The 12,754-nt window shown below is 44.9% G+C and overlaps 1 protein-coding gene across 2 annotated transcripts in view; it reads left to right on the top strand.

Annotated features, from left to right (window-relative positions):
- The first annotated feature begins 3,349 nt into the window (after positions 1 to 3,349).
- TAF3 (TATA-box binding protein associated factor 3) overlaps positions 3,350 to 12,754 on the top strand; it is a 251,788-nt gene continuing 242,383 nt past the window's right edge. Inside the window, exons 1-2 of one of the 2 annotated variants that reach the window (XM_029615440.1) lie at positions 3,350 to 3,755; positions 9,519 to 9,761. In XM_029615440.1, the coding sequence (XP_029471300.1) occupies positions 3,590 to 3,755; positions 9,519 to 9,761 (409 nt within the window). In that variant the 5' untranslated portion in view covers positions 3,350 to 3,589. The remainder of the gene's footprint in view (positions 3,756 to 9,518; positions 9,762 to 12,754) is intronic. The other variant, XM_029615441.1, reaches the window with a different exon arrangement.

The raw sequence follows: 12,754 nt of genomic DNA, 5'->3' as shown, positions 1-12,754 counted from the left end.
CGATCCGCTAAGCTCTTTGGGTGTTTCGGGATTGGCTGTTCTACAAAGCAGTCCTGATTCGGACAGACAATCAGGTAGCAATGTGGTATATCAGCAAGCATGGAGGCAAAAGATTGTACCTCCTGTCAGGAGGCGGTGCAGATCTGGGCTTGGGCTCTGTCGCAGGATCTATCCCTACGGGTAACATACCTGGCTGGGGCGTTCAACTTATGGACCACCTGAGCCACTCTTTTCAGCCACGAGTGGGCCTTAAATCTGGCAGTAGCAGCCTGGATTTTCTGCTTGTGGGGAATTCCGGATGTGGATCTCTTCGCCTCCCCCTACAATTGCAAAGTGAGCAACTTCTGCTCCCTCTTCAGGATGGATGGACTCCCAGCCTCCGCTGCCTTTGCCCTCCATTGGGGCAATGGTCTCCTCTATGTGTATCTTCTTATTCTGCTTCTCATGAGGACTCTCCTGAAGCTCCAAGGGGACTAGGTTTCTACTGGCACCGTACTGGCCCAAGCAAGTCTGGTTCCCTCTCCTCCAAGATCTGTCGATGAGGACTCTCATCAGCCTGGGGACTGCGCCCGACCTGATAACTCAGGACTGGAGCATGCTGTGACATGCAAACCTCTGGGCGTTGGTGTTGATGATTTGGCTGTTGAGCACCTAGTTCTTCATCCCCTGAATCTGTCTGATAATGTGTCCCAGGTGCAGGTGGCCACCAGGAAGTCTTATAAGTTGAAGTGGAAGAGGTTCTCAGCCTGGTGTGGGGAACAGGTCTTAGATCTGTTCACTTTCCCAATGCCGAGATTTCTGGATTATCTGTTGCACCTTTCTGAGACTGGACTCAAAAACCACCTCGGTCAGTGCTTACCATAGTGGGGTAGCTGGCTCATCCATCTCGGTTCAGCCTATAGGAGGTCGCTTTATATGGGGCCTGATTCAGCTTAAGCCCCCTCTGTGGCCTCTTGTTGTGTCCTGGGATCTCAACATTGTGTTAGCACGGTTCATGCATCCTCCTTTTGAGCCTATGCGCTCCTGTGAACTGAAATTCCTTACCTGGAAAGTCCTTTTCCTGGTGGCAGTTACTTCGGCTCATAGGGTAAGCGAGCTTCAAGCTTTGGTTATGTACCTACCCTACACAAAATTCTTTCATGATCATGTGGTCCTATGTATGTATCCCAAGCTCCTGCTGAAGGTTGTGACTGCTTTTTACATCAATCAGCCCATTGTGTTGCCCAATTCCCACAATGGGGAAGGGGCTCTACATATGTTGGATTACAAAACAGCTTTGGCCTTCTATTTAGAATGCTCATCAGGCTGGACTGCCTAACTGTTCATATCTTTTGACAAGAACAGAATGGGGGTTGTGGTGGGCAAATAGACCTTATCCAACTGGCTAGCAGACTGCATCTTATCATTCTGCTATGCACAATCGGGTCTTCATCTAGATGGCAGAGTTAAAGGTCATGCTGTGAGGGCAATGGCGGTGTTGGTGGCCCACTTACGGGTGGGCCCCTTTGTTGAAATCTGCAGGGCTGTGATGTGGAGCTCCCTACACACATTCACTGTTCATTACTGCTTGGACAAGGATAGTCAACAAGATGGTAGATTCGGCAAATCTGTCCTGCGCAATCTCTTCCAGGCTTAAACCTAACTCTTCCTCCCAAAGACCCTTGAAGTTGAAACCAAGCTGTTTCCCTATTGGTCTTAGTTGTTACCAGGAACAGCCTGGAGCTTGGTATTTATCCATCTGTGAGGACTACCATCTTGCTTGTCCTGGGAGAAAGCGCAGTTGCTTACCTGTAACAGGTATTTTTCTAGGACAGCAGGATGTTAGTCCTCAGCAATCCTGCTCGCCACCCCGCAGAGTTGGTTTCTCCTTTATTTTATTTTTTGCTCTTATTATCCTCACCCGTCAACCCACCCATACCCCCACCCTCCCTCCCCTCACCCTTTCCCTATACCCCCGCCACCCTCCCACCGTGCTCCACTGTAACCCAGTTAAAACTTACAACCTATATGTCGAAATCAAGACTCCGTTATTACCTGCTGTAACTGCTGTAAATAAGCTAATACTTTATATATATGTGTTTAATTGTTTAATAAGTTATCTATATAATCCACCATAACTGCTGTAATTAAGCTTTAATATATATCATTATATAATCTATTTATTCCTCATTAACCGCTGTAAAAAATCAACCTTGTTCTAACCTCATTAAGCAACCTATCCTGTAAATACTGATATGTTCCTTGTACCTTTCTCAGCTGCTGTCTTTCCTCCTTTACCTCTCTCCCCCCTCTTCCCCCCCCCTCTCTTCGCTCCTGCTCCACTCCCCCACTCCCTGTTTTTTGTAATTTCCTCCTTTCTCAAGTTTATTGTAAACCGGCGTGATGTGCTTGCACGAACACCGGTATATTAAAAGCTGTTAAATAAAATAAATAAAAATTTTTCTATGTTATGAGCTTGATAGTGCATGCTGAGTGTGCCAGTCAAAGCTTTTAGAAACTTTGACAAAAGTTTTCGGTGCTGGGCTCCATCTGATGATGTCACCCATCTGTGAGAGCTAACATCCTACTGTCCTAGGAGAACACCTGTTACAGGTAAGCAACTGGCTTTATGGGGTAGGAGAATAGGCGAAGTCCCTACGTCCCGCGACGTTAGCGCTCTCTCCTGTTGACAGAGCGTGCCGGGTTTCCACCTTGTTGTTGTTAGACATAGAATTAAAAGTCATCAGCAGTAGAAGTAATATGTTTAATGTTTTTTTTTTGGTTCTGCTTTGTTATATGCGATTTAAATCTTTATTTTACTTTTGTGTAACTTTATAAAAAATTTCAGCAGCGAGTTTTGTTTTGATGCAGAAGACAGGGACTCTGGCACCTTAATTTACGTGTCATTTCCCCAAGTATTTCTCCTGCTCCTTTTTGTTTATTTCGTTTCACATAAATAAAATGAAGAGAAATGAACATTAAAAGAAACAAAGAAACAAAAAATCCCATGAAACGAAAGGGAAAGTTTTTTTAGTGCCTATTCTTGCTTAACAGCACCATGAACTTCATTTTTCCCAGTTTGCTGCTAACTTTAATTATTAGAGCCGCTGGCTGAACCACCCAACATCATACTCCGCCATAGCACGGGATAGATAGGTTCAGGCCTCTAGCGCTACGTCCTAAGTCACACAAAAAACCCAAACACGGAAGCAAACCGGAAGCTTTGGCGCTGCAGCTGCTGAGTCGCCATGGTAACTGTCCTCGCTAGGCACCGCCCCAATCACCCCCAGCAACCGAACGCCCGCCCTCCCGGGCACTTCCTGGTTGGACTGGCGCCGCCTCCTCCCCGCCGAATCATCGGCCTGCGCGCGCGGGAGCACCCCCCCCCCTTGCCCCGCCCCCATCGAGCCGCTCGGCAGTGCCCCGGCACGGTCTGCCGAGCTCTGGCCGCCCGATCATGGCGGCGTCGGGGCTGGCGCGCGCCGGGCCTTGACGCGGCCTCCTGCTCTTCCCGCCCGCCGACGCCGGAGCATGAGGAGGGCGGCGGCGACGACGACGACGGCGGCGGCGGCGACGACGACGACGGCGGCGGCGGCGGCGGGAGGAGGCCATGTGTGAGAGCTACTCGCGCTCGCTGCTGCGCGTGTCGGTGGCGCAGGTGTGCCAGGCGCTGGGCTGGGACTCGGTGCAGCTCACCGCCTGCGACCTGCTCACCGACGTGCTGCAGCGCTACCTGCAGCAGCTGGCCCGCGGCTGCCACCGCTACTCGGAGCTGTGTGAGTACGGGGGGGGCGGGCAGCCCGCGCTATAACGCGCTCGCTCTCCTGTTGACAGAGCGCCGGGTTTCCGCCTCAGGCCCCGCCTCTTTGTTGTTGGCCGTAGAATTAAAGTCGTCGTCAGCAGTAACAGCAGCAGTTTGATGGGGGGTGTTCTGCTTTGTTGAACGCAATTTAAATCTTTATTTTACTTTTGTGCAAACCCCTATGGCCACCCTTTGACGGGACTGAATAAGCCCCCAGACCCCCAGGAAGAGGGGACTCCCGCCGCGGTGCTGACACCCAAGGAGCCGACTGGCTCGCTTCTTTCTTGCATTTAGAGCCTGCCTCTTTAACCTGGGTTGCACTTTGCAAACAGGACATTTGCACCGTACGATTATAAAGGGGTGATGAGTTTAGAGAAGCAGCAGTATCGCCATATGATTCCAGGTGCGCCTCATGGCCTAAATCTAATAAACCTATCTCGAATAATTAATACATAGTTCCATAGCAAAGCTCCTCTGGGTTATAGCAGCACGGCTAAGGCAGTTGGGGGTGAAAAGCCAATGCAGTTTCCCATCGCCAGTTTAGCAGCTTTGGGGTTCTGGTTCACCGTTAAAGGCTGGATAGAAAAGCCAGGCTTTTGTTTTCGGAAGTAAGAGAAGTCATGCATTTGTCAGCTCTTCCAAAGAGCAGGTGCTGCTCCCGCCAAGAGTCAATTTCTTGTGATCTCTTTTATTGATGGGGTTCTTATGGAGGTTCCGTGGATGATCTTAGCCGTCTGGAAAGCATGTAGGAAGAGAGCGGCCCACCTTAGCCAGGATCCAGAGGGAGATGTTAATTGTCCACTCCCAAGGATTACTGCAGTAAATAGGCTAAGGTCAGAGAACTGGGAGAAGATATAAAATTAGGGGAACTCCCCCCCCCCCCCCCCCCCCAGGTTGTTAAGAATGAAGGATCATGCACTACCACCAAATAGAGGCCAGTTCTGAGTGAGCTAGAAATCCAAAGGGGCAGGGAGGGAACTGCTGGGCCAAGATAAGAAACTATGACAAGTTTTCAATATCTGCGCACCCTTCATCAGATCAGTGTCTAAGAGAGAAAAATTGTGCAGTGCAGAATCCTAGTAAGCGTATTAACCCTGTAGAAAACTTGATTCTGTGTTTGGATTACCTTTTATTGACATCATCATAAAAAATGATCTAAGGATGTTGGCGGAGATCCCATAGGGCCTTTCTTCAGAAGTGTAAAAAAAAAAAAAAAAAGTGTACCCATTGGCAGTGTTCTGCTGGAATAATCTTGCTGTTTCTGAGTGTGATGCCCTTCAAGTGTTGTGGGTGTGAGAGAGAGGTTGGCTTCCTATCAACTTGAAGATGGGGCTGTGTTGAAAGGAAACCTAAAGCATAGTAACTTAGATATTGCCAGATAATGATTAGTTCTCCCTGCCTTCACTGCTCTTAAGGATGTCTCCCAACTGTCAGGGTTACAAGTTTCATTGATCTAAATCGATCTCTCTTGTTGAGTCCACCACTGTTCCTGGTAGATGAGCATTTCCATTTTTAGACCATCACCCAGGCCCCCCACTTCTTACTCAACTTTCCCCCTTGCCCCCACCAGATTCTCACCACTACCCTTTGTAGCTGTCCCATGCATGTATTAATTCTGTCACAATTTTTGTTTCCACCGCTTCTGTTGATAAGCTATTCCAGGCATATACCACTCAAAAGAAGAATTCTCTTATCTTTCCTCTGGGCCTCTCTCTGGTTTATATCATGACCCTCTGTCTTGAATTTCGTTTTCTGTAGAAAACCGCATCTTGTTCTTGAAACCTGCTAACGAGTTGAATGCTACATGTGCTGCAGGGGCTGGGTGTACACGAATCACTGAGAAAAGATTCAGAATGTGTTTTATGTATTGCTGGCTACAGACTGTGAATACCTGGGAAAGCCATGCTGAGGCTCAGGGATATGCATAACTGGAAGAGGCACTTTAGGGAATTGCACGTGATGGCAGAAGAAGACCATTACGGCCTATCTAGTCTGCGCATCTACACACTTATTTATTTATTGCCTATCTACAGTTCTAGATGATTTACAATAAACATACATAAACATCAAAAATTAAAATAAAAGAACATTCTACACTTATCTCAGACAGAATATGAGTAGTATTCAAAACTTACAACTGATAAGCCTGTGTAAAAAGATAGGCCTTTAACAATTTCCTAAAATCAATTAAGGTTGTTTCTTTTTTTAACTGTTTAGATAATGCATTCCACAATTTCAGTCCCGGAACACAAAAAAGGACAGTCCCTAAACTCTTCCAGAGGAACACATTTAAAAGAAGGAACATCTAGGTTCAATTGGGATCTTGACCAGTGTTCTGGTTGGGCAATACATCTTTTGAGCAGTATTTATACTATGAGGTGCAATGCCTTTCACTCCATTGTGGACTATCATCATAACTCTAAATTTGATCTGCCAGGAAACAGGAAACTAATGGTGTTTTAATATGGAGTAATGTGAAAATAAGATGGACTTCGCTCTATTATTCTCATGGCAGAATTTTGTGCATATTGTAAAACTCGTATGGCATTTTTTGGAATACCTAAATAAAGGACACTACAATAATGGATAGTGGACAAGTCTGTTGAGTGAATCACCATTTTTAAGTCAAAAACATCCAAAAAGGGTCAAATTCTTCTAAGTATCTGTATCTTAAAATATGACGTTAGTACTACCGTTTTTTTATCTGAGGGCGGAGTGATAGCTTGGTATCTATTATAAAAACCAGATTTTTCTCGTTATCACTAATAGTAATTGATGTCCCATCAATGACTCAGTTCCTTGGAAAATCCCATGAGGGATATCTTGTGAGGTACAAAATTTCAGTTTTTGACATATTCAAGACAAGTTTATTCTTTGCCAACCACTAATTCAAATACTTTAAGCAAACAGAAATTTTCTGCAGGTTTCGGCTTTGGTCTCACGGGTACAGAAAACTGTATGTCGTCAGTGAAAATTCCATACCCAACCTCCAGATCAGCGAGGGCATGACCAACAGGGGCCAAATAGTCATTAAATAAAATTGCCGATAGGATCCTTGAGGAGCCACCCGTTTTCAATTTAAAGGAACTAAAGATTTCCCTTGAAGATACCACCCTATAGCTGCGATCTTCAAGAAAAGACGTAAACCATTTAAAACTACATCACCTACTCCAATTTCTCTTAAATGTTGTAGCATAATCTTATGATCAATCATGTCAAACACTACTGATAAATCAAGGAGGACCAGAAAAAAGTCAGTGCCTGAAGCTTCGAATGATGACAATAAGAAGGTTTCTGTTTTGTAGCCTACTCTAAAGCCAAATTGTTGAGAATCTAAGCACGAGTGCAAATCTAAAACCTCTTGCTGCTTTAAGACATTTTTTCGAGGACCTTAGTTATAAAAGGTAGATTCGAGATGGGTCTATAGTTAAATTATCGGGGGGATTGGCTTAGTACAAGCCATTTTTAAGATGGCAGGAATGCTTCCTTCATTTAGGGAAAAATTCACTAATTGTGATAAAAAGGGAACAATTTCTTCCTTCAAACATTTAAATGACACATCAGAGCATTCACTTAAGGGGGGAATAATTGGAATTTAGTTTCCCATAACAATAAATTTCAGTAGGATTAGTTTCCTCAAATGTTCTTGGAGAAGAGATGGCTGAGGGGGGATATGATAGAGGTGTTTAAGATCATGAGAAGTCTAGAACGGGTAAATGTGAATCTGTTATTTACTCTTTCGGATAATAGAAGGACCAGGGGGCACTCCATGAAGTTAGCGTGTGGCACATTTAAAACTAATCGGAGAAAGTTCTTTTTTACTCAACGCACAATTAAACTCTGGAATTTGTTGCAAGAGGATGTGGTTAGTGCAGTTAGTGTAGCTGGGTTTAAAAAAGAATTGGATACGTTCTTGGAGGAGAAGTCCGTTACTTGCTATTAATCAAGTTGACTTAGAAAATAGCCACTGCTATTACTGGCATCAGTAGCATGGGATAGACTTAGTTTTTGGGTACTTGCCAGGTTCTTATGGCCTGGTTTAGTTTCTGTTGGAAACAGGATGCTGGGCTTGATGGACCCTTGGTCTGACCCAGCATGGCAATTTCTTATGTTCTTACCACTTGTACAGATATAGTATTCAATTATTTCATCATTGACTGTTGATAGGACAGAGGTTAGTAAATCAACTTTATCAATAAAGAATTGTCCTACTTTAAATCTAAAGGATGTTTTATACAATCAGATTCCCTCCATGTGATAAATTTTAATAATGTTTCAAAGTTCAAGGGGGCATACATTTTAGAGAGGTAGATTTGCCTATCATGCTCCAATCGCCTCTTACACCAGCGACAATCCAATTGATGCATGTTATGTTTTAAGTATTTATCCCTACCACTTCATCGGACATCCTTTGAATTTATCCTGTGCTGTCTCTCTTCATTCACTCCCTCCTCTGAAAATACATTTCTTTAGATCATTCCTGAGTCTACCCCCTTTTTGTCCTCATCCCATGATATCTTGTTCTCAAGTGTTGTTGTAGTTGAAAGAGCCCCGCCTTTTCTGCATGCAAACCTCAGAGCTTTTAAATGTCTCTATCGTATCTCCCCTATCCTGCCTTTTGTCTAGCATATACATGTTTTAAATCTTTGTCTATCCCCATATGCTTTAGAACAAAAAGCCACCCTCTGGACCAACCCCCAACTGATTTATTCCAGTATGTAAAGACGCTGACAGAATCAATTTCTGGCAATGGATTATCGTGATGTTCTGATCATTGGAACTATACAGAATTAGAGCAAATATATCCTGATGCAGGATATTTATTCAAAATTTGTAAAGCTCTCTTGCTTTACAAAACAAATGAAATGGTGAAGTCTATTTAACTTTGAATAGTTTCCCATGTCCTTCTCCTGGGAATTTTTCATCCTCTGGGTTAATGATATTCCACAATCCTTTCGTCCATGTTGCAGTTTCCTTACCGGTACGTTTTAGTAGTTGCTTACAACCTTTTTTACCAACACAGACATGATGGTTGAAGAAATCCCTTCAAGAGGAGGGCGTCAGATAAGTAAAATTAAAGGGCTTTCAGAGCTATGGCAGATATGGTGAGGATGGTTTCTGGAGATTTATTAAGTCGGATGAATCGTCTGATACATCACCTGTTAAAGTGCTGTAGACGTTAGTAAAGTGCAGACTATGGGATGAAAATACTGTTGCCTCCTGCAAAATGCCGGCAGTTTGAAGGTAGTACTGAAGTTGTCTTAACATACAAAAGAGTGGCTGAAGTAATTACACACGAGGCTGGAATGGCCATTGGTCTGAAGAAGGGACAAGGGATGTATGTAGTCTTGAAAGGTGATCTCCTTCATCATTTTTGGATGATTTTCATATTTGTTAGAGCTATCGCAACGTGGGAATTCTGATTGCACAATTCATTTTCCAGCTAGTAAGTGCCACTGCTGGATTTACAAACGCCTGCAGTGCTGAAGTTACATGGCTTTTGGAGTCATGCTTGACAGCATATATTGGGGCATGTATTTAAATCTTTAATGCACATATTACTGCGTTGTCTTCTTACTGCACTTATGGTAGATCCTGTCATATCTTATTACTTAACATTATTTCATTAATATGTACTTTGTGATATCTCATCTTTCCAAATTTGCAGAAATTTCTATGGGACAGCCTCCTTTTTTTGAAATTTATTTAATACCAGATTTATCCTCTTGTCTTTCAGATGGCCGGACAGATCCAGTTTTGGATGATGTGGGCCAAGCATTCAAGCTGATGGGGGTTAACCTCCAGGAACTGGAAGATTACATCCATAGTATCGAACCTGTCACCTTTCCGCATCAGATCCCTTCATTTCCTGTCAGTAAAAACAACGTCCTTCAGTTTCCGCAGCCCGGAAGTAAAGATGCCGAGGGGAGGAAGGAGCACATTCCTGATTACCTACCTCCCATCGTCTCTTCTCAGGAAGGTGGGACGCTTACGTTTTCTTTCTTTCTTCATTTTTTTCTAATCGTTATTTAGACATGACCATAGCTTTCTGCCTTGAGCACTGTTGGAAAGGCGGTCTGTCCATTGACAAATTAAACTAAATGCAAAACCTTTTTATCCAAGACGGAACCCCTTCTTATTCATAGTTGAATAGTTTAACAAAAGAAACGCAGCCCCATTAGGGATGGATGAGCTGGCAGTGTCCTTCTGGTACCTGTACTACATGGAAACTTCCAAAGGGGAGAAGAACAGTAAAGCAGTTACTGGCAGCCCAAGGAGACCTGTCCTCTGTGACAGAGGGCATTTGAAATTGATTCCAACGAATCAGTCTGGATCTCTAGTTCCTGATTTGTATACTTGTATATTTCCTTTGCTATTCTGTTTTATATATATTTACGCATGTTAACTTGCTGTGCATTTTTGAAATCTACTGGAAAATCAGCCTAAATCAAACACGTATCACAGATAAAATTTGGCGTTCATACTAATTTGATGCAGAAATAGTTTTCTCTTAATGGGAATACATTCACTCACCGTTGGGTGGAGGCAGAGAACTTCTTCCTTCTTTTTCTGACTTTATCCTAAATATTCTGGGATAGCAGGGGGCACTGTTAGTAATTCCCTGCGTCGACCTGTGGTGGCAGCAACCTTGGTTGGGATAGCAAAAAAAAAAAAAATAAAGCTGAAAGAGCGAGTGGCAGAGGGTCCACAGGTGGTGTTCCCTCTAAAGGTCCAGTCTCATTGGGGCCTGGGAGGACTTTATTTATTGCCTGCATAGTGCTGGGCCAAAAGGAAGGCAAGCAGCACAGCAAGAGAGAAATGCTGTGGCAGAAGTGGCCTCTACCCCGCAGAGCCATGGCGGAGAGAGAGCTGGATTGTGGAAGCAGGTATGAAAGGGGACAGCAGAAGTAGGAGGCCAGGGTAGAAGGATAAATGGGAAAGGTGAATCACTGGGGGTTAGAGGGAAGCCTGGGGGGAAGGGGGGGGGCAGCTAGGGAAAGGACCCCTGACTGCGGCACCAACGCCAACACTGAATGCAAGGTAGGCCCACTTCAAGCAGGCAGTGAAGTGGGGGATCTGGGCCTGGGAGACATTGAGGGGGAAATGGATTTCATCATCCTGATGTACAAGACATACAGGGGATGAAAGGTTAGGCAGCGACTTGAAAACAGAGGCCCCAGATCATCCCCATGCACCCCTGGAGAACAGGAGGCAAGGGCTAAAAGGCCCTGATTGGGGAAAGAAGTTATCCATTCACCCATTTTTTCACCAAGCCTCTCCCTCTCGGCCTAGAGTCTTCAGGCTCACAGCACAAAGGACTTGAGAAATCCTTGGGAGGATTCACTGTGAGAGACCTGCAAGAAGGCAACAATGCTGCAGTTAGACTTTTTAGAAAGGTGGAGCTGGCTGCACTTATAGCAAAAGTGGAACAGTTATTACACTTAACCGAGGAAGAGGATAAGGGTCATGGGGATTAAGAAACCAGCCAGAGCCTTTCCCCCTCATTCAGCCTTTAGGGAGTTAATCAAGCCCTGGACACAGCCCTGCGTACAGGAGTGCAATGGGGAGATTATATTCAGCAGCAAAATGAGGTAGAACAATTATTTTAAGTTTGGAAATGGATGAGGAAAACCATGATTCCAGTAGAAGGAGACTTGGCCCTCAAGGATGTACAGGGACTGGAAGACAAAATCTCTTCTAAAGAGAGGTCCTTTGGGTTGGCCATGCTGTCTCTGCAGGCGGTGATATCTGGTGGATATGTAGCTAGAGCAGTGGTGACTTGGCTACAGTAAAGGCACGTAGGTAAAGTGCAAGTAGACACTGATAGAGATGTGGGGGCAGTGTTTGTGGTGGCCACTTCATATAATCTGATTAGGGCCTTGTCCAAGCAAGTGGTTATGGCACGAAGGCTCCTGTAGCCAAGGCAGTGGGTGGTTGACTCAACCTCCAAGACTTTTTTTTAAGCAGGCTACCCTTTAAAGGCCACTTATTATTTGGGAAAGATCTAGAAAAATTGGTAAAGAACCTAGGAGATTCTAAAACTCAGGGAATGCAAAAGACCAAGGGTGAGGGGTAGGAAGAACATTTAAGCGTCGCTCCAAAGACCCATGGCAATAGAGGCCAGTTAGGGGGTCATGCCCACAAGTGGGGTGGACCTAAGTTAGACCAATTTTATTTAATTTTTTTTGAGCAGCCAGAAGAGAAGCGCAGAGAGAGACTCCATGCGAAAACATTCAGATGTTCTAATTGAAGATTTCTAGGCCCACTCCTCACTTCTTCCAGCTGGTGGCCGGCTAACAAGGTTTTACGAGGACTGGGACCCTTGTTACAAAGGATAGATGGGGCCTAGAGATTATTTAACATGGCTGTGTCCTCAGAATCGATCGCCCCTGTTCCCCACAAATGCCTAATGTCCCCATGCAGATATAAAGGAGCCATTCAGACAACAGTAGAGAAATTGCTCCACTTAGAAGTGGTAGAACCGGTCCATGAGTCCAAGATGGGCACAAACAGAAACATCTGTTTCTCAATTTTCGTTCAATAGCCAAGCTATAAAATAATAACTGAGAAACCGATGTTCCTGTTCGTGCCCCAGATCAGTCCAGACAAGTGGGTTTTGCATTCCTACCAGCAGATGGAGGCAGAGAAGTAAAAACATTGAGGCACTGCTACATAACCAAGAGTGTCACCTGCCGTCCCTCGGTATTTCTGACTCCAGCAGATGGCAGAGGTGCAAACCTGCAGTTAAGAAAGAAGGGACAGAAGAAGAGAAGTTAGAAGACGCTCCCTGAGGTGTTAGGTTCCTTTGTGGGCCATCCCTCAGGTTGAGCGGGGGGTTGGTAATCCTTGATCAGCTCTAGCCCGCAGCAGATCCAGGGGTCCTGGTTCCCACTTATCCCCTGAAGGCTCCTTCCCAGAGGTGTTGCCAGCAGCAGGGAAGGTGCCTTTGTTAAGGTCCTAAACACCAGCTTA

This window comes from Rhinatrema bivittatum, chromosome 9, assembly GCF_901001135.1.
Source record: "Rhinatrema bivittatum chromosome 9, aRhiBiv1.1, whole genome shotgun sequence".
Classification (NCBI taxonomy): Eukaryota; Metazoa; Chordata; class Amphibia; order Gymnophiona; family Rhinatrematidae; genus Rhinatrema; species Rhinatrema bivittatum.
This window is presented reverse-complemented; position numbering and strand designations above follow the sequence as displayed.